The sequence below is a fragment of the Nomascus leucogenys genome, chromosome 6, assembly GCF_006542625.1.
Source record: "Nomascus leucogenys isolate Asia chromosome 6, Asia_NLE_v1, whole genome shotgun sequence".
NCBI classification, from domain to species: domain Eukaryota; kingdom Metazoa; phylum Chordata; class Mammalia; order Primates; family Hylobatidae; genus Nomascus; species Nomascus leucogenys.
Window position 1 is genome coordinate 28839961 of NC_044386.1, and position 25662 is coordinate 28865622.

At 37.8% G+C, this 25662-nt stretch overlaps 1 protein-coding gene across 2 annotated transcripts in view; it reads left to right on the top strand.

Moving 5' to 3' along the window:
• The window catches only part of CDH6 (cadherin 6), a 136002-nt gene extending 111594 nt beyond the window's left edge, over window positions 1–24408 (top strand). The window contains exons 7-12 of one of the 2 annotated variants that reach the window (XM_003274942.3): window positions 397–650; window positions 8551–8687; window positions 11456–11577; window positions 12630–12747; window positions 12912–13163; window positions 18077–24408. In XM_003274942.3, the coding sequence (XP_003274990.1) occupies window positions 397–650; window positions 8551–8687; window positions 11456–11577; window positions 12630–12747; window positions 12912–13163; window positions 18077–18567 (1374 nt within the window). In that variant the 3' untranslated portion in view covers window positions 18568–24408. The remainder of the gene's footprint in view (window positions 1–396; window positions 651–8550; window positions 8688–11455; window positions 11578–12629; window positions 12748–12911; window positions 13164–18076) is intronic. The other variant, XM_012501600.2, reaches the window with a different exon arrangement.
• The last annotated feature ends 1254 nt before the right edge of the window (window positions 24409–25662 follow it).

The window sequence follows — 25662 nt, forward strand, 5'->3', positions numbered from 1 at the left end:
CCCTCTAGTGAAACATGGGTATTTTTTAAGAGGGGACAGTGTGGGCTCTACCAGACTCCTGCTCCCAAGTGCCCTTCCTGCCTGGTATGATGCCTTGTACCTCAGTACCCACTTTTAAGTCAACAGCAGGCATGGTCTCAGCCCATACATTCTTCTGTGGCATCTGAACTCCTTCACAAACTTTATAATCGTTTCCTGCCTAACAGCCTAGATATAAGAATAAAAATTACATCTTATCTTTTCTCCCTTTGCCCAATATCACACAAATGTGTTTCTCTAAGCAATATGATTGCATTCATTTATCAGTGGTTTACACCAAAAATGTTTCATGTCTTGGCTGTCTGTGTCTTGGCTGCTTTAAATATGTCACTTCTTCCCCCACCCCCCAACCCCAAGCTCTTGGACTTTGAAAAGAAGAAAGTGTATACCCTTAAAGTGGAAGCCTCCAATCCTCATGTTGAGCCACGATTTCTCTACTTGGGGCCTTTCAAAGATTCGGCCACGGTTAGAATTGTGGTGGAGGATGTAGATGAGCCACCTGTCTTCAGCAAACTGGCCTACATCTTACAAATAAGAGAAGATGCTCAGATAAACACCACAATAGGCTCCGTCGCAGCCCAAGATCCAGATGCTGCCAGGAATCCTGTCAAGTAAGCACATTTCTGTGACTTGTCTTTTTCATAAGCTTCAGTCAATTTATATTCAAATATCTGCCTGCACTTTAGAAAAGATGAATCCCTTTTGTTCTAATTAAACAACTGTGTTTTCCTGAAAAAACTATTCTAAACAGCACCTTTAACTCTCTTTGCTCACTGCATAAATATTATTTTGGCAGAAGTACAGTAGTCCCTTGTTATCCCTGGGGGATTGGTTCCAGGCCCACACCTGTATTAAAATTCACAAATCTGGAAGTTATTTATATAAAATGACACAGATTTGCAAATAACCAAAGCTCATCCTCCCCCATACTTTAAGTCATTTCTAGATTACTTATAGTACCAATTCAATGTAAATACTATGTAAATAGTTATCTTGATGTTTTTATTTGTAGTATTTTTTATTGTTTGCTTTTTGTTTTTTCCAAACATTTTTGATTTCCGGTTGGTTGAATCCACAGTTGCAGAACCTGTGGATACACAGGGCTGACTGTATAAACCTTAAAAAAACACAAATTTGGGGAGGAAAACAAGCTATAAGGAGTTTACTGCTTAAGTAGAAGTAGTATAAGGTGATGCAGCTGAATAACCTGGGATTATTTTTCAAGATTTGAGATTTTTTTAAGTTTAAGATTTGTCAAAGAGTGGCATAGAAAAAGTATGATTTTTAACAAATCAAGCACTGAGCTTGAGAGCCTGTTTTTCAAGTGTAGAAAAACCTATCATGTAACACTTAAAAGACAGAATTATCCTCCATTCGGATGGTTTTTCCTTTCGTAGATGTAGATAAAAACAAGAATCGTTTCATGATATATGTCTGTGAAATCCTAGGGAAATTAATACAACAGAGTCCAAATGTATGCTATGTAAACTAGTTCTGTTTTCCCTGTGCTTTCCTTACACCTTAGTTGTAAATCATGTTGCAATAAGGCCTTATTGCTCTTTGGGACCACTGATGCTTCAATATTCTTGGATCTTAACAGGAAAATGCTGGAGTCAACCAACCTCCAGCCTTCAGCCAGTAGCTTAGTTAACTAAATGAGAAAAGTGCTAGCTGAGAACGGTGGCTCACGCCTGTAATCCCAGCACTTTGGGAGGCCAAGGTGGGCAGATCACTTGAGGTCAGGAGTTCAAGAAAAGTGCTAGACCAGAAAAGCATTGTGTCAATTACTCCCCATAAACAAAGTAAGCAGACTGAAAAACTAGGGAAACTCTTGCCAGTGAGTTCACAAATAGATTCTGGTCACGGTGCCAGCCAAGTGCCAGGTACATTCTAGGCATTAGGGAATACAGCCCTCATCCCATGAAGTTTACATTCTAATTGGGGCAAGCAGAAATAGACAAACAGTAAATATGTAATACGTCAGGCAAAAGTAAATTTTAAGCAGGAAAATAAGGCAGAATAAAGAAATAAAGAGCACCCGGAGTACTATTTTAGATAATGGGGTCAGGTTTGGCGTTCTTGGTAGGGGACCATTTAGTAAAGATTTGAATGAAATTAAAGGGCGAACCATGTTGATGCTGGGGGAAGAACATTCCAAGAAGAGAGAAAAGCAAGGGTAAGTCTGATACCAGAGCTTGCTTGACAGTTGAAAGAGCAGCGAGGAGGCCTCCGCAGCTGGAAGAGAGTGAGAGAGGGAGGCGAGGTCAGACATGAGGCCCCAGAGAGGTTTGATTGCTGATGAGGAGTGTGGCAGGTCCTGTAGGGCTTTGTAGTTCATGGTAAAGACTGGATTTTATTCTGATTGAGATGAGAAGCCACTGGAAACCTTTGAGTATAAGAGTTAACTAATCTAAAACTCCGTTTTAAAAGGATAACACTAGCTGCTACATGAAGAATATTATTGCAGATAAAAGAATGTGGGGCTCTAAGGCAGCAGTCATTTTCTTACTTTTTCCCAGTTGAGCCCTTTGTTCAAATGAAACCTTATGACAAGCCCCACATCTCAAACACAAAAATTCCTGGCTTACTTTAAGGGAACAATTTTAAATCACTGGGCGAATAAACTCTTGTTTTAGCATCCTACTGGAATATCTATAAGACACTTTGAATTGGGCTGTGGTCAACCATGTGAGCTCCATGGACCAAGTGTTTCTCCACATACATTTAATATTGTTAATAAGGAAAATGAATGTGGTTTTCACTAATATAGCTTTCACTAATATAGCTTTCACTAATATATGTGTAAGTATTTTCACAACTACTCTCTCTCGGAGTTTGTTGTAACTGCATTAAGGAAAAAAAATCTTAGCAAGTAAGTATCAAATTCAATTTGAAAGTGTTAATGCTAGAAGTTTATAAATATGAGCTTTGGTTATCTCCTTCATAGATCAATTTTTTTAATTAAAAGAGAGAATGTTCTGTGAATTCAGGCAATATTTCCATATCTATATTACTATTTTACCAAATACCATTTTTACCCACTGCATTATTTTCTGTTTTATGAAAGAAACTAGTTAGCTTGTCAGATTATGTTGGCTGTCAGCGAATTTATAAGTTTTTTGCTGCCAGCCTTTCCTTGGTACATATGGATTTGATACATAGATATAGATTTAAGACTAGAAATACTTATAGATATATTGGTATATAAATGGTATTCCAGTGCCCTTTTATAGGATAAAATTCATTCTTATATTAGAAAAATACATTCATACATAATTTTTGATTATTCAAGACATAAATATTGAACAACTAAGTGCTACAAAATATGGTAGGTGCAAAACTAACACTAGAGAATTCTTCCACAGAGCACTGATTTATCATTATGCAGGCACAAATCTTTAATTATTTAATCACATAAAATTATTTTCTTCTAATAACCTCATCTCAAATTCCCTTTGGTTTCTGTGAAAGAATCTTATGTCACTATACATACAAATTATGAAAAATTTATGCAAACATACATCCTTTCCAGGAAGAACCACAAATCTTCCTGACTTGAGGATACATTAGAAGACAAATTATTTAATCACAGAATACAATGAAATCCTAGAAAAAAAAAAAAGCTACCTAGCAGAAGGATCTGCTATAATCATGATGGGATTTTATCTTGTTTCTTATCAGTGATAATTACAATTAATGTGACTGGACAATAAATATCCTTGATATAAATTTAAATTACCTTGGAAGGAAAAAACAACAAACAAGCAAGGCTTTTGTACAAGCATCTTTCTTGAATGATGTGGGCATTTTAGATTTTCTATTAATTTTTAAATGTCCCAACAAAAGGAAAAAATACAATTTTGCTATTTCCTACATAGTTACTTTCTCTTTCAAATTGAAAGCTGCCTTCAACTAAAAATTCTCACCTCTTACTGTTTATGTCAAGGCTTGATAGGAAAATATAATTACTTGTAAAATTTAAAACTACAACAGGGGGAAAAGACACCAAGAACAAAACAAGATTATTGCTGTATATTATTGTAACAGCTTACAAGCAGCACATCTTAAGCTTAGCATTTTCCATGAGAAAAAAATATGTATATAGATAATTATTAAATTTCTTACAAAGTCTATGAATATTGAGATTTCCTTTTTGTAATTAATGATGTGCTATAAATATTTATCATTCTCAAATTTAAAGTAAGAAATGATCAAGTAAGTACAATACTGTTGCCTAAATTCTTAATAAATGTTGATTCATGACATAAATGGCAAAACAATAGCTGTTTCAATTGTTTCAACCCTTTTGATAATAACAACATAAGTTTATATGCATTGAAACTGAAACTCCAATTCAACTTGATCTTATACCCATTGTGAACTTCATTAATTCTCTTTAAAATCAGGTTTAAATGGCCTACGATAATTGAATATCTATTTCATTTAGACACTCACTAGATAACAAAAGTAAATTTTATGAAGATAAAATATATTGTTCATTATAATTCACTACTTGTGTTTTAAACCAAAATAATACATTCAAGCAGAATCTTGGATGCAGTATACTATGGCAAGTTAGTAACAAGGGTTTATTTTTCTTAGAGCACTCATAATAATTCCACATATATCTGCCTAGTCAGGTCATTTACTTAAATTGAATTTCTACTGAGACAATGTTATTAAACCTCATAAAGTTTTAAAAATCCAGCTGAAATGGGCAATTTTTTTTCTAATGGCCTTAACATATCAACTTTCTTCAGTTTTCTCTGTAATACCCCACCCCCACCCTGCTCATAAACATAGTGTATTAGTCCATTTTTACACTGCTATAAAGAACTACCTGAGACTTGGTAATTTATGAAAAGGTTTAATTGACTCCCATTTCCACAGGCTGTACAGGAAGCATGGCGGAGAGGCCTCAGGTAACTTACAATCATAGCAGAAGGAGAAGAGGGAAAGGAAGGGGAAAGTGCCACACACTTTTGAACCATCAGATCTCATGAGAACTCACTCACTATCACAAGAACAGCAAGGGGGAAGTCTGCCCCATGATTCAGTCACCTCCCACCAGGTGCCTCCTCCGACACATGGGGATTACAATTTGAGATCAGATTTGGGTGGGGACACAGAGCCAAACCATATCATTCTTCCCCTGGCCCCTCCCAAATCTCATGTCCTTTTCACGTTTCAAAACCAATCATGCATTCCTGACAGTCCCCCAAAGTCATAACTCATCCCAGCATTAACTCAAAAGTCCAAGTCCAAAGTCTCATCTGAGACAAGACAGATCCTTTCAGCCTATGAGCCTGTAAAATAAAGAAACAAGTGAGTTACATCCATACAATGGGGTTACAGGTATTGGGTAAATGTTCCCACTCAAAAAGGGAGATATTGGCCAAAACCAAGGGGCTACAGGCCCCATGCAAGACTGAAATCCAGCAGCGTAGTTGTTAAATCCTAAGGCTCCAAAATAATTTCCTTTGACTCCATGTCTCACCTCTAGGGCACACTGATAAAGGGGTGAGCTCCCATGGCCTTGGGCAGCTCCATTCCTGTGGCTCTGAAAGATACAGCCCCCGAGCCTGCTTTCATGGGCTGGCATTAAGTGCCTGCAGCTTTCCCAGCCTCATGATGCAAGCTATTGGTGGATCCACCATTCTGGGGTCTGGAAGAGAGTGGCCCCCTTCTCACAGCTCCACTGAGCAGTGCCCCAGTGGGGACTCTGTGTGGGGGCTCCAACCCCTCATTTTCCCTCCACACTGCTCCAGTAGAGGTTCTCCATGAGGTCTCCACCACTGCAGCAGATTTCTGCCTGGACATCCAGGCATTTCCATAAATCCTCTAAAATCTAGGTGGAGGTTCCCAAACCTCAACTTCTTGCCTTCTGCACACCTTCAGGCCCAAAACCATGTAGATGCCACCAAGCCTTGGGGCATGCACCCTCTGAAACCACAGCTGAGCTGTACCTTGGCCCTTTTTAGCCACAGCTTGGGCTGGAGTGGCTGGAACACAGGACGCCATGTCCCAAGGCTGCACAGAGCAGCTAGGCCCTAGGCCTTGCCCATGAAACCATTTTTTTTCCTGCTATGCCTCTGGGCCTGTGAGGGAAGAGGCTGCCATCAAGGTCCCCAAAATGCCCTGGAGACATTTTCCCCCTTGTCCTGGCTATTAACATTTGGCTCCTCTTTAGTTATGGAAATTTCTGCAACAGGCTTGAATTCCTCCCCAGAAAATGGATCTTTCTTTTCTACCACATGGTCACCATTTTAAATATAAGTTCCAGTTTCACATCATCTCTTTGTTCACACATATGAGCATACACTTTAAGAAACAGCCAGATCACTTCTTGAATGCTTTGCTGCTTAGAAACTTCTTCTGCCAAATATCCTAAATCATCCCTCCCAAGTTCAAAGTTCCAAAGATCTCTAGGGCAGAGGCAAAACACCACCAACCACCAGTCTCTTTGCTAAAGCAAAGCAAGAGTGACCTTTAATCCAGTTCCCAATAAGTTCCTCATGTCCCTCTGAGACCTCCTCAGCCTGGACTTCATTGTCCATATCATTGTCAGCATTTTGGTCAAAACCTTTCAACAAATCTCTAGGAAGTTCCAAACTTTCCCACATCTTTCTTTCTTCTTCTGTGCCCTCCAATCTGTTCCAACCTCTGCCTGTTACCCAGTTCCAAATTTGCTTCCACATTTTCAGCTATCTTTATAGCAGTCCCCTACTTTCCTGGTACGAATTTTCTGTATTAGTTCGTTCTCACACTGCTATAAAGAACTACCTGAGACTGGGTAATTTATGAAGAAAAGAGGCTTAATTGACTCACAGTTCTACAGGCTGTACAGGAAGCGTGGCTAGGAGGCTGCAGAAAACTTGTAATCATGGCGAAAGGTAAAGGGGAAACACTACACTTTTAAACCATCAGATCTCGCGAGAATTCACTCACTATCACAAGATCAGCAAGGAAGAAGTCTGCCCCCATGATACAATCACCTCCCATCAGGCCCCTCCTTTGACACATGGGGATTACAATTCGAGATTAGATTTGGGTGGGGACACAGAGCCAAACCATATCACATAGCTATTCTAAAAACTAGTAATGCATTTATAAATAAGACAACATTTCTCAAAATCCACTAGTCTTCCACCAGTATTAGGGTTGGAATGTTTGGTTTCCAAATGCTTCTCTTGGTTTCCCTCGAATTTATTCAAACTCTCCTTCTTAAATATTTATCAAGTTCCTAGTCTGTTCCAGGCACCACTGTGGTCTCCCACTGATTTAAGTAATGTAAGTGATTCTGTCTTTAGTGTTTTTCTTCCTCCACTGGACATTGTTTTCTTAGACAGCTGAATAGGAAATCTGAGATCAGTCCAGATCTTAATCTTGAGCTTCAGACTAGATATCTCTTCCTGAACTTTTCTCAGGCACCTCAGCCTCAGCATAGCAAAAATGGAACTTACACATCTTCCCTGAATCTTGTTTTTCACTCCTTTTTTCTCTGTTTGTGGCAGCACCATTCAACCATTCTCCTCAATTCAACCAGTGATCTTTATTAACCATGATTTAGACTGTGGCACTCCCCTGCTTAAAACATTTTGTAGCCAGTCGTGGTGGTTCATGACTGTTATCCCAGCACTTTGGGAGGCCGAGGTAGGTGAATCACTTGAGCTCAGGAGTTCAAGACCAGCCCGGACAAAATGGCCAAATCCTGTCTCTACAAAAAATACAAAAAATTAGCAGGGCATGGTGACACGCACCTGTGGTCCCAGCTACTCTGGAGGCTAAGGTGGGAGGATCGCTCAAGCCTGGGAGGTCGAAGTTGCAGTGAGCCAAGATCATGCCACTGCACTCCAGCCTGGGTGACAGAGTGAGAGAGTGAGACCCCATCTCAAAACAAACAAACAAACAAAAAACCCTTGGGTAGATTTGCATTGCATCTAGAATAAATTCCAACTCCTTACCACAGCCTTCTTCTGCAGTCTAGACTCTGGCTCTCTCACCAATCTCGTCTCCTATCTCCCTCTTCTGCCTCACTAACCTTGACCACACTAGCCATTTTTTGCTTATTTCAACAGATGATTTTTAAAATTAAATGGAAAGTAGAAAAATAACCAAAACCCTACATATGCATACAAACACACACACACACACACACACACACATTAAAGTTCTCAGGTTGTAAAAACTTGAGTTAAAAATGAAAAAATTACTATATAAACATGATCCAAATTTATACATATTAGAAAAGACAATTTAATGGTGACCTTCAAAGTCATGCAACTTGTCTAGTGAGTTTACTATTAAGACCTCCATTGTGAAGAACTAATTTCTCAAAATATTTTACTTAATGTCAAGTTGTAGATATTCAAATATGCACTAGAGATGGAAAAAAATTCACGCCACAGATATTCTGGGATATGATGTGTACCAGATGTTTTATGATGTTCTATGATGCAAGAATAGGAAATACAAAGAAAAGCCTTTCTTAATTCCACTCTGCATTTTCAGGTACTCTGTAGATCGACACACAGATATGGACAGAATATTCAACATTGATTCTGGAAATGGTTCGATTTTTACATCGAAACTTCTTGACCGAGAAACACTGCTATGGCACAACATTACAGTGATAGCAACAGAGATCAGTAAGTCCTACCTAATACCATTGCTGTCCCCCATTAATAGACTGAGTGTCCCAGCAAGGGCTGGCGGAGCCTAGCTTGTCACCACGTATTGACAATTCCACTTGATATATATTGAGGGAAAGAGCCCTGGAGTGGTTTGCAGTAATGCTTCTTCTAGATATACATTGGCTCACACATAAATGGAGAGGCAACCATGGAAGTTCTGTGATTCGGAAACAATAAAATGGGAATGTATCTCACAAATGAGATTGAATTGGTACTCAGTGGATTTAATTCCAAAAAAGCTTAGAAATTAGAACATTACATAAACAGCTGAAAAAAACAGACTCACAATTAGACACTGTGTGTGGGGGCAAAAGATGAGAGGGGTCAAATATATTGTAAAATGTGGGCATTGTTTAGAAAATTTTAGATATCAATTCTCTAGCTTACTATAGAATTTCTATTTCAAAGTCTTTACAGAATTAAGAGAGATAAATTATCACTTTTCCATGGTATACCAAGTGAGTAATACAAACCATCAAGTAATCAATAAAATGATTAGAATGAATTTTATGGTAGCCCCCATGAAATTGAAGGCAAAGAACAATAGTGCCAAAAGAATGCTTCAAATAAAATGATTACACACAATGAAAACTAATGTAGATAGTCATTACAATGTGCAGGCTGAAGAACATGAGTGAAAAATGATCTTTTTTTAATGTATATATATTTTTATTGTACTTTAAGTTATAGGGTACATGTGCACAGCGTGCAGGTTTGTTACATATGTATACATGTTCCATGTTGGTGTGCTGCACCCATTAACTCATCATTTACATTAGGTATATCTCCTAATGCTATCCCTCCCCCCTTCCCCCACCCCACAACAGGCCCCGGTTAAAATAGAATTTCAATGTTTAAAACTAGGCTTCTAAATTATAGCTCACTTTTTAGTCTTTATGTTTAGTTTTAAAAGTTCTAAACATTTTTAGCTCACTTTGGGTATCTAATGTGAAATAGTCCATATTGAATAGTTTATTACATTTGTATTCTCTGTCAATATAACTCATGAGATTTGAAGTGACTAAAGTATATTTGGTAGAATAGTAACCAATATGGGCAAAATGAAGCATTGCTTTTAGATAGTGATAAGGACAGCACATTAGAAATTAGTTAGGTAGGAATTTGCTCTTCAGAATTTATGTCAAGATTTATCTTGAAATTCGTGTTAATTTATGTTAAGGGACTGATGTAGACACGAAAGACAGAGCACCTTTAAAGTTTTAAAATTATAACATTATTTCCCACTGAAAGTGACCATTTTTCCTAAGATAATGAAATTTTATTTTTTACCAAAGCAGTCATTTCATAAGTATTTTAAGCTTTGTGCCTTAAAAAAAGTTTTTAAGATATAATGTTTCTATGACACATTTCAAAGTATTGGTGACTATCTCTTAAATATTAATATTCAACTGCTCTAACTTTCAAAGAACAGTGTGAGTAAAATTTTAGACATTTTAAAGAATCTTACTGTCTAATCTTCTTAACAACCTTTGATATAACAGAAACCAAAAGCTTGTATAAAACCAGCTTCCACTCACCTCAGGGCTTTTGCATATACTGATTCCTCGACCTGAAGAGCCAGAAATATTCACATGGCTTAAACCTTCTCTTCATTAATGTCTCTGGGCAAATGATATCTCATCAGAGAAGCAGTCCTTGGTCATCATACTAAGTAACACCTCTATTTCTCTCAATCCTTTTTCCCTACTTAATTTCTCTATAGCATTTACCATCTGACACATTATATATTTATGAGTTTATGGTTTGTCCATCCCCATTACAATAAAGCTCCAGGAAACAGGATCTTTGTTATGTTTCCTATGTGCCCCAACATCCAAAATAGAGGCTGCTATATAGTAGGTATTAGATGCTCACTAAATACTTACAAAATGAAAAAACAAATAAGACATACAAGTGAAGTAAATGAAGAGAGCTGAGGTGATAGATTCTAACTCCTGATTCTTACACCAGGAATCTGTCTTCCATACTGTGCTAGAAGACTATCACGGAAGGCAACCAAAATACTTTGTTTATCTCAGGTCTGCAAACGGTGATTCCCCTCTATCATTAATTCCAGATGAACAGCCTGGGCTTTCAGCCTGGGCTTGGAGTCAGACAGATCCAAGTTTGAACCTGGACTTCACTCTTTACTGTCTCTGTAAACACAGATAAATTATGTAACTTCTCCATGTCTCAGTTTCCTCATCTATAAAATGGGGGCAGTACCTCTGTCTACCTCAGAAGTTTGTGAAAATTAAATAACATAATATAGCAAAGTGTTTAGCATGACATCTTGCTCTCATTCAGCACTCAAACTAAAACACTAAGACTAATAACTATCCTTTGGTCTTCTGGTGGTTCATTCATTTTCCCTCTTCTTCCTTTTGTCCGTATGCTCCCCATGAAAATCTATGCTTCCTTGAAAATCTACCTCTAAAATGCCTTTCTTGGTTTTGTGTTGTCTTAAGGTTTATTATACAGTTGAACTATATCAACACAAGTAGCTTTGTCACCCATGTATGTCTAACAGGTGCATCCAGCTCCAGATGTACCAAACAATCTCATTCTACTTTTTGTGACCACACCGGTACTTAATGCCCAGTAGTACAGCAGCTTGGGGAATCTGTGCGTGAATGAGAATGAAGGAGTTGAGCGGATGTTGTCTAAAGGGAATCAGCAATCAACATGTAAATGCCTTTTTCTTTCTTTTTGGTATGTGACAGATAATCCAAAGCAAAGTAGTCGAATACCTCTATATATTAAAGTTCTAGATGTCAATGACAACGCCCCAGAATTTGCTGAGTTCTATGAAACTTTTGTCTGTGAAAAAGCAAAGGCAGATCAGGTGAGTTTCATTAAAAAGTACATTCGAGTTGAACATCAGATTAATTTAGATCTTCTTATCATTCAGATGATTCACAGAGCTGAAGGAGAGTTGTGAATTATCTATGAAGTGAATGCTACGGAAATTAATACTATAAATAAGAACCAGGACTTACATATGAGAACTAACAGTTTCGAAGTACTGGAAGTTCATCAAAGACTGAAGCTGATTCCAAATCGATCTTAAGTTTTTATTAAAATAGACTAGTCACAGCTTTATTGGAAAAATCTTTATTGGTGAACAGATAGTTTAATTACCATATGTACTTGAAGTAATAACTAGAACATACTTTATAATTGCCTATAATTCATGATTTCGCTTATTTACGTCGACCATCTGTATAAGTAATACAAATTCATGAATGTTTTACTGTTTTACACATTTGTCCCCACATGAAATAGGTCTTTGCTGCCAGTGATATAAAAATTATGTTTCAGTTTGTGAAAATAGAAGTACACTGTTAAAGTACATGTGCAAGTAGAAAGCTGAAGTTACCATGTTCTATATACTTATTTTCTTTTTCATTTTTTGCAAGTTGATAGCTTATGTAATGCTAAGAGTGCATTTCTAGACAGACTGTCCAAAGAGCACTTCTACTTTGTGAAATTGCAATGTGGTCACAGACTATTGGGATATTTTATAGCTTTGCATCACTCAAGGCTAAATGTTTCTCAATCAGGGTGATTTCCTCCCTGGGGATATTTGCAGTATCTTGAGAGAGTTTGATTGTCACACTAGAAGGTGCTACTGCTATCTGGTGGGTAGAGGCCAGGGTGGCTGCTAAACATCCTACAATGCACAGGACATCCTACAGTGTCCCCACAACAAAGAACCATTCCCTGCCCTTTGGCTTTCTAACCCAGTAATAGAGCAGATTCACCGTATATTACTTAAAGGCTATCATTTTTATGATTAAAATTTTAAATCATTTTGTCAAGTAATTTATTGCAAAACGATAAGAAACACTTTTGAGTTATCAAAATTTTATGGCAGCGTTCTGGTTTTTCTCTTAGTTGATTCAGACCCTGCATGCTGTTGACAAGGACGACCCTTACAGTGGGCACCAATTTTCGTTTTCCTTGGCCCCTGAAGCAGCCAGTGGCTCAAACTTTACCATTCAAGACAACAAAGGTAAATGAGTTCAAGTTACCTTCTCTATCTCCATCTATATCCGTACCTGTATCTGTATGTATATGTATATGTACATGTCTGTACCTATATCTTTTCCTATCACAATTGATTCAATATATGACGCAGTATCCACATACATTCACCACTTTGCTTTCCGGTTCCAGACAACACGGCGGGAATCTTAACTCGGAAAAATGGCTATAATAGACACGAGATGAGCACCTATCTCTTGCCTGTGGTCATTTCAGACAACGACTACCCAGTTCAAAGCAGCACTGGGACAGTGACTGTCCGGGTCTGTGCATGTGACCACCACGGGAACATGCAGTCCTGCCATGCGGAGGCGCTCATCCACCCCACGGGACTGAGCACGGGGGCTCTGGTTGCCATCCTTCTGTGCATCGTGATCCTACTAGGTAAACTGGTTCTCCCTGCCTCCTATCTCCCCATGGTGAGGGGCTCACACTGTTACTGTGACACTCTAGATTTATCTGCCTCCCCCATTAAGGCATACAGCCTGATCTAGGTGAGTCGAGTGACATACTGAGAATCTGTGCTGTACGATGTGAACTCATTTTTGCTTGCAAATGGCTTTGGAAAATGAACAGATGTGAAACTTGCCCGTGTCTTTGCTTGCCCAGGAAGCAAAGAATCTCTTATCTATCAGACTGGGAATGAATCTCGGGGAATTTCAGGGCAACATAAATGTGCCCTTTTCATTTCATTTGCTGTGTAATTTTTTTACTTGGAAAACATTGTTGTTAAGTGTCTGGCATGGAGTGTGTGATGAGGGCCCTTTCTATAAAGGTAAATTTTAAAGATCTATGGGAAAGTGGGAAGAGGAGTATGATGACTTTTCTCTCATCCTAGAAAAATGAAAGCTATGAAATTTTTTTAACCCAGCAAACTAATGTTGATTTACCATTTAAATGATTACCTTCTTAGCATTGCTCTCTGATTGCCACATGCATGAAGTCTATTTCTCACACTCAACAATAAATCACTTCTGTGACTGAGGAAATAAGTATGGGGGCCCAAAAGAAATGAATGTAATAAAAATGGAAATCAGGGTCTAACAATGATTCAAATGAAATTTTTACCCCTAACCAACTAACGAAGCCTGCAAGTCGAGCTCAGATTTCTCAACAGGCCCTTGACTGTTTGTGAACTAAGAAATCAAATATTTGTTAATGCAGCCCTTCCAAAAATAAAAGCAAGACTTGTAAAGCTTTCCTATATAGTGAAAGAAAAGGTAAGAAGTTAAGAGTCAACCTGAATTATACAGGGGGAAATACTCTTTTTAAAAAAATGAAGACAGAGTGACTTTGAGAAGAGTGAAAGAGAACCTGCATTTCGCCAAGAACAGAATGCCCAGGGATCCCTGCTCGAGCGCTCCTTAACACTCCACATCAACCCTGCTAACTGTAACAGAAGCCTTGAAATTCAACTACAGAACTGCGATTCTCTTTATCAACTAAGACTTGGGGAAAGTATTTTAAGATATGAGCATAAATAAAAACTGACAGTGTGCAAAGACAAATCAGTGTTTCTAATGGTGTGAGTCTGTAAACATTGTTTTGGAAGAGAAAGATATGAATGTTCTTTTTGATCAAAAGGGTGATTTTTTAGAAGCCTTGGATTGGTAGGGCTGTACCCAAGGAGTATTCCATGGACTCTTTTTGTCGTCTATGGAAGGAGCGATAACTCTCATCTGACAGTGGTGATTCTTCCTTTCTGTCATCATCTACCCATTTTCTCTTCCCCCTTTTCTTCCTTCTAGTCAACTCACTGACTCTCTGCCTTCCATTTCCTTCCTCCAATGAATTCACTGTCTCCTCATGACTTCTAATTGGCCTCGGTGCCTCCCACATCTTGTTTAATCTCTTTGGAATTCTGTACCTAATAAAAAAGGAGAAAAATGGGATTTAGCCTTTGTTAGGTATACACCATAGGTCAGATGCTGTGCAAGATGCTTTACAAAGGTTTTTCTCACCTAATCCTCAGCACCATTTGGTGTATAATTATCTGTACCTTAAATATGAAAACTGCAGCTCCAAGATGTGAAGTAATGTAGCCAAGTCACGTGTCTAACACATGGTAAAACTAAAGTTCCCAACCTAAATTTTCTTCCCCAGGCTTGGTGCCTGAAGACTGCACTCTTCTTTCTTTTCAAACTTATGAAATGCAGGGCAATTTCCAGGCCAAAAGACAGCCCAAACTTAAAATGTGACAGTTGAAGAAAGTGGAGGAAAATGAAGGAAAGCCACATTGATATAGGAAGAAATCTGGAGTCCAGCAAGTGGATCATATGGTAATGGATATTTTACAAAAATAAAACAACAGTAAAAACATCTAGACAACTACTACATCTCATGTCTTACGATGCCTTAGAGTTTGCAAAACTTTCACATTTATTAACTCATTCATGACAATAAGACTGGGCACTGTGCTATTGATTTTCTTTTACAAATAAGAAAATAGACTTAGAATGGTCAAATCATTTAATTTAACCCAGATCTCTTTACCCTCTAGTTTTACAATGAAATTTGAAGACAAATTTGCCCAATTGTCCCTCTATCCCCCCAAAAATCTTACTGCTGCCCTCTGGCTTCAAAAGGGTAAGGGAAAGGGAGAGATTCAGTTCCTGCTGAGGGCACCTCATAGGGCATCACTTTTTAAGAATGTGTTTGCCCCATGTGCTTAGCAATCACATTTTCACTTTATAAAAGTTAGCTCTGAGAGCTCTCCTTCTAGACAGCGACACTCTCAAGAAATCCTCTTCAGATGTGCATTGGGCTAATAAGAAAAGATACAGGCAGTTTTAGCTGTAGAAGAATTAGATCTTGAATAAATGCCTTTAATTTTTTGAAAGTGCCCTCTCCCTTCTAGACAGTTGTGCCTTCAGATGTGCATAAGACTAAAATAAAAGCTATAGATACCTTAAGCCAGGGAAGAATTAGGAGGTGATAAATGCCTGCCCCTTGCCTTACGTGACTGAATGAGCCCATGTACATAAGAGCTTAATTCTTGGAGAGACAGTTGGCTTGATTCTGTTCTCTAATCCCAATGGATGTCCTTACTTACAACCCTCTGTTTTGCAAATCCATGTCATTGCTCACACTGGCAACCAGTATGAAAGGTAGATCACAAGCATCCCTCTGCCCAAAGCCCTGCAGTTCTCTTCATGTCTTTGCTCAAATTATGCAACCTCCCTCCAATAACATATACAAAACTGTGCTGGCTGGGCATAGTGGTTCATGCCTGTAATCCCAACACTTTGCAAGGCTGAGGCAGGCGGATCACTTGAGGTCAGGAGTTCGAGACCAGCCTAATCCAACATGGTGAAACCCCATCTCTACTAAAAATACAAAAATTAGCTGGGCGTGGTGGTGAGTGCCTGTAATCCCAGCTACTCAGGAGGCTGAGGCAATAATTGCTTGAACCTGGGAAGCAGAGGTTGTAGTGATCTGAGATTGCGCCATTGCACTCCAGCCTCGGTGACAGAGTGAGATTCTGTCTTAAAAAAAAAAACAACTGTGCTGTATGTTCACATGGGCTCCTCAAACATATACAGAAGTATTTTTCTCCACCTTGTTCTGCTCTGCTCTTTCATGTTCATATTGCACTTATCACCTTCTAACTATTTCCTTATTTATTATACACATTGTTTCTTTTGTCTCCATCCAACTGTCCCCCACCCCACCCACCCACTCAGTGCCTAGAACTGTACCTGGTACAGGGTAGGCACTACATAAATATTATCAAATGCTGAATGAATAAATACCCTGAATGGTTGCATCAAACAAGGCATCAGGATACTTTCTGGCAGCAAAAGAGGGTGCGTACAACTACGAAACCACACACTTGAAAGTGGCAAAGTTACATTTCCTTTGGAAATAGTCTATACTCCAAATCTGCTTCAAAATATGGCAATTATGAGTGCAGGCTTTTTAGTCTGACCAACCTGGATTTGAATTGCATGTACATGTAACATCTTTAAACTTCAACTTCCTCTTATGTAAAATGGGGTTTTAATGATGGTATCTACTTGCAGGGCTATTATGATAATTAAATGAGATTCAGTATGTTAAGCACTTAGCACAGTGCTTAACACATAGAAAGCTCTCAACGGGTAACTAATTATTATTAATACTAATGAAATTTTAATATGTAGATACATGGGTCTATTATTATATAGGTAGTTTTGTGTACTCACTAAAAAGGCAGTATTCTGTAATTCTTATTGCAGTAATTCAGTTTTCATGGCTCATAAAAATTGGGCCTTGTTATAGATGAAATAGTAAAGAGACATTACTGCGACTTCCTGTAATACACTCGTCTGCACAAACTCAGTTTAACAATTCACTTTTTGGCCTAGATGGCTGTTTTCTCTCTAAGCTTTTACTGTGTTTTTATTTTCTCACCCATATGTCCATTCGTAGATAGATGTGTCTCTCTACAAGTAGCCAGCTGTGTTCCACCCAGCCAGCTGTGAAGAAAGATCAGGAGCTGTTTAAACACAGTTCTTGTTTTACCTCTAATTTGAGTTAGGAAGGAAAAATCAAAAGAATGAACATTCTCAGTAACAAACTTATAGAACATGAACCTTTGAAAAATAAAAAATCTCACTCACATGTATTTATTTCATTTAGCTCAAACAGAAATAATATGGCATGTGGATTCTTATCTGCCCCCTTCAAATTAGCCAATCTCGAAATCCAAAATGGCTTTCTGAATTATATCTGGGTCTCTCCAGGTATTTTCTGGAATAATATTGCTTTATATGTAGGAAAGGTATGCAAATATTCAATGTTTACTTTGGATTTTAAACTAATTTTACACTTTTCTCAGGAAAAAAAAAAGGCATAGCGCAAAAGTTATTTTAGATGTGGAGTTATGCAAACCCTTCAACACATTCCCAAAGGTGCCAGTCTTGTCCTTGTAACCAGTTTCAGAGCATTTTAGGTGTTCAGCATAATTTGCACCCTGATTGCAGTACTTTCACTGAGGTGGAGCTTCTTTTTTTTATTATATTTTTCTTACCTTGAAACTAGTTCGCCATTTCAAAGTAAAAAGGAACTATTGCCAAAATATGATGGTGTTTTATCCTCTACTTAAATTATAACCTTCTTTCAAATATTTACTCCATTTTATGGGTCCCGGTTTGATCATGGATGGAGGCAAGTGCATCCTTAAAGAAATAAAAGTTGAGTCTGCATTTTCTAGAGAACTTTTAAAACTTCACATTTCAGCACGGTGTTTCTTCCTGACATTAATTGGGCAGCAAATTAACTTTTCCTTCCCTTTCTGTTTTGTTTTCTGCTTCCAGTGACAGTGGTGCTGTTTGCAGCTCTGAGGCGGCAGCGAAAAAAAGAGCCTTTGATCATTTCCAAAGAGGACATCAGAGATAACATTGTCAGTTACAACGACGAAGGTGGTGGAGAGGAGGACACCCAGGCTTTTGATATCGGCACCCTGAGGAATCCTGAAGCCATAGAGGACAACAAATTACGAAGGGACATTGTGCCTGAAGCCCTTTTTCTACCCCGACGGACTCCAACAGCTCGCGACAACACCGATGTCAGAGATTTCATTAACCAAAGGTTAAAGGAAAATGACACGGACCCCACTGCCCCGCCATACGACTCCTTGGCCACTTACGCCTATGAAGGCACTGGCTCCGTGGCGGATTCCCTGAGCTCCCTGGAGTCAGTGACCACGGATGGAGATCAAGACTATGATTACCTTAGTGACTGGGGACCTCGATTCAAAAAGCTTGCAGATATGTATGGAGGAGTGGACAGTGACAAAGACTGCTAATCTGTTGCCTTTTTCATTTTCCAATACGACACTGAAATATGTGAAGTGGCTATTTCTTTATATTTATCCACTACTCCGTGAAGGGTTCTCTGTTCTACCCGTTCCAAAAGCCAATGGCTGCAGTCCGTGTGGATCCAATGTTAGAGACTTTTTTCTAGTACACTTTTATGAGCTTCCAAGGGGCAAATTTTTATTTTTTAGTGCATCCAGTTAACCAAGTCAGCCCAACAGGCAGGTGCCGGAGGGGAGGACAGGGGACAGTATTTCCACTTGTTCTCAGGGCAACGTGCCCACTTCTTGTCCTGGTGTTTTACTACACTCCATGTCAGGTCAGCCAACTGCCCTAACTGTACATTTCACAGGCTAATGGGATAAGGGACTGTGCTTTAAAGATAAAAATATCATCATAGTAAAACAAATGAGGGCATATCGGCTCACAAGGAGATAAACTACATAGGGGTGTTTATTTGTGTCACAAAGAATTTAAAATAACACTTGCCCATGCTATTTGTTCTTCAAGAACTTTCTCTGGCATCAACTACTATTCAAAAGCTCAAATCCACCCATATGTTAAAATTCTCATTACTCTTAAGGAATAGAAGCAAATTAAACGGTAACATCCAAAAACAACCACAAACCTAGTATGACTTCATTCCTTCCACTAACTCATAGTTTGTTATATCCTAGACTAGACATGCGAAATTTGCCTTTGTACCATATAAAGGGGGAGGGAAATAGCTAATAATGTTAACAAAGGAAATATATTTTAGCATATATTAAAAGTTTTGGCCACCACATGTATCAGGGGTCACTTGAAATTCTTTCAGCTATCAGTAGGCTAACGTCAAAATTGTTTAAAAATTCTTGAAAGAATTTTCCTGAGACAAATTTTAACTTCTTGTCTATAGTTGTCAGTATTATTCTACTATACTGTACATGAAAGTAGCAGTGTGAAGTACAATAATTCATATTCTTCATATCCTTCTTACACGACTAAGTTGAATTAGTAAAGTTAGATTAAATAAAACTTAAATCTCACTCTTGGAGTTCAGTGGAGAGGTTAGAGCCAGCCACACTTGAACCTAATACCCTGCCCTTGACATCTGGAAACCTCTACATATTTATATAACGTGATACATTTGGATAAACAACATTGAGATTATGATGAAAACCTACATATTCCATGTTTGGAAGACCCTTGCAAGGGGAAAATTGGATTCCCTTAAACAAAAGTGTTTAAGATTGTAATTAAAATGATAGTTGATTTTCAAAAGTATTAATTTTTTTCATTGTTTTTAACTTTGCTTTCATGACCATCCTGCCATCCTTGACTTTGAACTAATGATAAAGTAATGATCTCAAACTATGACAGAAAAGTAATGTAAAATCCATCCAATCTATTATTTCTCAATTATGCAATTAGCCTCATAGTCAATTATTATCCAGAGGACCCAAATGATCTGAACTAATCCTTCTGGCAGATTCAAATCGTTTATTTCACACGCTGCTCTAATGGCACTTATCATTAGAATCTTACCTTGTGCAGTCATCAGAAATTCCAGCGTACTATAATGAAAACATCCTTGTTTTGAAAACCTAAAAGACAGGCTCTATATATCTATATACTTAAGAATATGCTGACTTCACTTATTAGTCTTAGGGATTTATTTTCAATTAATATTAATTTTCTACAAATAATTTTAGTGTCATTTCCATTTGGGGATATTGTCATATCAGTACATATTTTCTGTTTGGAAACACATTGTTGTTTAGTTAAGTTTTAAATAGGCGTATTACCCAAGAAGTAAAGATGGAAACGTTAAAAGAAGAGAAATGTAGTATTTTGGGTTACCTGATTAGAGTGAAAATTTTTTACAATCATATTATTCCTTGTGTCTTCTGAATGGTTTCCAATTTTATAATGGACTGCCCTATATAGTAACAAGTATTTCGTGCTTGAGCTATTTCCTGCTTTCAGGGTTTCTTTTTTCTAGTTCTTCATACACACACATACACACACATACACACACACACATGAATGCAAACAAAAGGCTATATGAGGTCTTCACTCTAATAAATTGATATGTGTCATAGTCACAGGTAAGTGTTGAAAAAAGCTTAGTGAAATTAGAAACTAGTTATTCATAGCAATAGAACAGCACCTTAATCACATGATTTACTGTAAAACTAAAGAGATCTCTATCTGTATGTTTCATGTCATGTAACAAATTGAATCAAGGAAGATAGTCCTGTAAAAAGAAAGGTATCATCTGAAGTTGAGGATTGACACTAGCAATTTCTAATGTTTAAGGGTAAGATCTGCGTTCTCCTAATAAGTAAAAGTAAGTAGTTCTATAGCAGAATATCTGAGATGTAATTGGCAAGGTCTTTTATCCCTCCCTGAAGATGACACAGCATACCAAGAACAGGTTAATATGACTACTTACAGAAATAATTTTAATCTCTTATCATAAAAGCTGATGATGAAGTAAATTTATAGGAAATTGGATAATTTGAGACTGGGGCTAAATATTTAGTACCAGGGTATTGTAAGTATCAAGTTGGAGTGACGTTTTCCTATAATTCAGACTCTTTGACATCGTGGAACCAATAAGAGCCATAGTTCCATCATTCTCTGGCTTCGTCTCACTTCCTTCCCACCCCACCTGAGTATCAGGTCAAACATCATTGCATGCGCAGGTTTTTTTTTTTAATTGCTAGGTCCCAGGCAACATGAAAGATTACTGAAGAAAAAAATAATTTTCAGCTCAGTTTTTTCATTGTCTGTTTCCTAATTTTAGATGTTGGTGATGGGACAGATGGAAGGAGAGTGGGAAGAAGTAAAATTTTAATATTTGTTTCAATCACTGAGAAACTAAAATTCATTAGGCATAACCAGATTGCTTTTGTGGGTTGTTTCAAGGACATTGAGAGCTTTCTGATTATATGTTTTTGCCCTCTATTCAAAAGCAAGAGTTCCTTTAAACTACTAAGATATTCCCTAGAATAAGCTGAATTTTAAAAAAAAATTAAGCCATTGTTTAAAGCCCCTTCACTTCCTGGCCACTTTCTTCTGAAAGGCCTAAACAACAGTTGTGCCCAAATAAGTAAATAAACCAAATGGGAAAGAAGCAAAGATTATTCCATAGAACCACAAGAGAGGGAATCTGGGCACGGTAAATAGATGTTTATTTCAGAACTTTCCTGCCTTTACAGTTTGGGTCCATAAAGGGATGTTCGGCAATGAAATTACTCCCTTTTCAGGTGGAACAAAACCTGCCCATTTAATTTTAACTTAGTATAAAAAACGTGTGGTTTAGTTTTTATTTTCAGCTCCCAAAGAGTTGTGCAGAAAGTCTTTAAAATTTCTTTTCTTTTTTTTTTTTTTTTTTTTTGAGACGGAGTCTCGCTCTGTCGCCTAGGCTGGAGTGCAGTGGCGCGGTCTCGGCTCACTGCAAGCTCCGCCTCCCGGGTTCACGCCATTCTCCTGCCTCAGCGCCCCCAGTAGCTGGGACCACAGGTGCCCGCCACCACGCCCGGCTAATTTTTGTTGTATTTTTTAGTAGAGACAGGGTTTCACCACATTAGCCAGGATGGTCTCCATCTCCTGACCTCATGATCCTCCCGCCTTGGCCTCCCAAAGTGCTGGGATTACAGGCGTGAGCCACCGTGCCCGGCCTTAAAAATTGAATCTATAGCTTAGGGCATCCAAATTTTATAAATCCAAATTAACTTTAGAATGTTTCCATTACTTTACTTTTACATATATAAATTTTCAGTGTCCTGATTGGCTGAACAGTATCTCACATCAAATGCTTTGCCTGGAAATAGATATCCCATTGGGGATAATGGTGTGTCAACTGTGACTTGGACAATTCTATATACTCAAGCACCATAAAAAGTATGCAGTTGAAAAGAAAATCAAAGTTGATTCCTGAGTGCAAACTAAATATTCAAATCAGGTACTCATCCTTATCAGCTAAATTTATTTTCACCAGGAAGAGGCCACCAAATAAATTATTTTATCCTAATAACTAGTTTTGAAGCAGTGTAATTACTCTGGAAGAAAGCTCTAAAAAGTCATGATTCCCCCACTATTTTGAAATGTATCCTCTAACAAGGATCATTTTATTGTAATCTTAACTTTTATGTTTTATCAAGATGAAATCTTGTTTGAATTGTGACATTTTAAAAGGGGACTCAAAAATCCAAGCAGTCTACTGTGTTTAAATTAACACCACAAACTTCCTTATCAGATTATAAGAGTAGAAAAAATTAACACTTGGTATGTGAATCTTCAGGAAAATGAGCTATTTCGTAAGCTCAAACAAGCAGCTTCCTTTTCCAGAGAATATAGAATTATACTATGGTCTCCTTAAATGTTTAGTAGCTCTTACGGTCACAGCATTTTTAATCTCCCTATGGCATCTTTATGGAATAATTTTCTAAAGGGATAATTCTCTACTAAAAATATCAGACCCCGACCATATTTAATGTGGAGAGCAATACCCTCTTAGAAAGAAAATACATTGACTCATACACTTGTTAAAAGTTAACAAAGAAATAGCTCATTTTTAAAGCCAGAAGTTTATGGTCTCTGCATCGTCAATTTAATTTAAGCATTGCTGAGACAATCTTTAATCTACTCCCCTTTTTGTAATACCTTATTTACGGTGCATTTTCATTTTTATTTGGGGGAAACGTTAGCGCAACAGAACCGGCAGATGGAAGTGTTGAAAAGAGGTCAAATGGAAGCAAAGGCTCTTACCCACCATATTTCAGACAGGACTGAGGCACTTAGCCGAGGAGCCACTGGGTTATTAGATTAATTTCAAAAGAGCTTTTACAAGTTGCTTAATTCCTTTTTTTTTTTTTTTTTTTTTTTTTTTTTCAAAAACCCATGAACCACAAACTCAAATTTCTCCTCAAATGGGGTTAATTTGACAAATGAGGCATGGACCCAGCCTTGTGGAAAAAGCATTCCACGCTAATGAGATCTCGGTCTTTCTTGTGAGGCTACGTTATTTATGTAAATATGTCTGGAGGCACCTTCTCTAAGCTTTTAGTTTCCTATGATCTATTAGTTTAGTGTTTATTAAAGAATCAAATGTATAGAATTACTAGGCATTCGTGGGGAATGCTGTGTAGCAAATGTAAAACTGATCTGCTCGGAAGAAACGTAGGAACGCTTCAAACCCACTGTACTGTTTGGTTTGAGATTATTTTCATTGCTTTGAGAGTGAACTGCGTAAGAGTGGGCCTTATAATAAATGCTATGTGCATCTTCAGTAGTACCAAGCTAAAGCAATTTGGCATTCTCCCACTGTGATTTGTGATTTTCAAACCCAGAAAATAAAAGCTTTTTGGTATTGATTGCTTTTAATTAAAAATACTTCCAAGTATAAATTGAAGCGGATGCCACCCTTGAAGATTTACTGGTGGGAATCCTCACTCTTGTCATTTTCCTCAGTATCGTTCATGTCTTTGGCAAAAAGAACACCTGATGAAAGCAAGCAATGCTCAGTTCCCATCAACATTTCTAGTTAGGGGGATTCTCATAACCTCGCAGTTTACCTGAGAAAGTTTTCTGTGTTAGAAGAATGGGGTCGAGAGTATTAACTTTTAGCTCAGTGTGGCCGGGCCTTTTGTTGCAGTCAAATGGCAAATACGCACTCCTTGAAATGGCTTCTTTTATTTTGTTTTGTTTTCTTAGACTTATAAATTTGAAAAGAATGCAATTTAAAAAGTGATTTCTCACAAAGAGTAAATATGCCTTTTGCAAATCAATTTTTGTAACAAGTTATTTATATGATATTACTTAATAAACTGGTTTTTTTCTAACTTGTTTTTTTTTCAATTCTCTCAAACTATTGTTTGTAATCACATATTTTTTAAATATACATGCTGACATACTTTATCTTTCTGAACCTGCTGTTTTAACCTCTCAGAAAGCTAACAAAAGCTGACTTGTTGTACAATAATTAGCTTGTAAACAATAGTTTTTCCCAGCCAGCAATATATATCATTGGCACTGCCCTGCAGATTTCTTATTGCTGGGACATCAAGAATTCTACTATTATTTATGGAATTGCTTTATTGAGAAGAAAGCTGTTTATTTTCATGGTAATTGCTTTAGATTAAAAAAAAAAAAAAGGACAGTTCTATATTTTTGCCCCTCCCAAATCTCCATCCAGTATTTCACTCCCATAAATACAATTGTCCCTGGGTCTCTGATTTAAAAAAAAAAAAAAAAAAAAAAAAGATAAAACAGCAGTCAGATCTGAGGAACATAAAAATAAAACCCTTCCAGCATTCTGATACTATGAGTAAATAAAATGTTTTTAGCATATTTAGAGCTGTAATATTTTACATGCATGTTCTTTTTTAAGCTGCCTTCTATTTCTACAGGGGCCATTTCATAATTTTTTTTAACTGTGAGAATTCATAGCTTTGCAAAGAAGATTTTCATTTATTCATTTGTTCCATATGTGTTAGGCACTCCACTGTGCGCCGCCAAATATTTGACAGTAAGTCAGATTGGTGAACTTTGCCTCCTCTCCAGAAGCTCATGGTCTGGGGGGAAGAAATAAGCTCATCTCCACAGTACACACTAGAAGGTGCTGTGGAGGCATCTCATGAGAGATACTGATGAAAGTGTCCTTAGGAAGGAGAAACTGTTTCTGCCCAGGTAGAGGCGTGTGGGGGAGGCTTAGGAATCAGTAGGATTGAAATAAAGTGAGATAAGAAATCAAAAAGAATAGCAGGGGAAAGAGAAAAGAGATTTTAAGCCATGTCACTGGTCTCTGCTGAGGTCCTTGAAAGAGACTCGTCTTGGAAAAATCACATGACATCAGAACACAAGGATCACGAATGCCAAAGAAGATGACATTTGGTGTTTTGCCTTTGCTTTTGTTTTGCCATTTAAAGTTAACTTGGTCAGAAACAGAAACCCACAGAAGGGAATGATGCAATTAGAAATACACTTTTTGAAGAACAGGTACATTGTCCAGTAGTATGCACAGTGCTCTACAGCCAAGTCCCTCCCCACCGCACCCCACCCTGGCCCCAACTCTGCAACTCCACCAGGGTTATGGT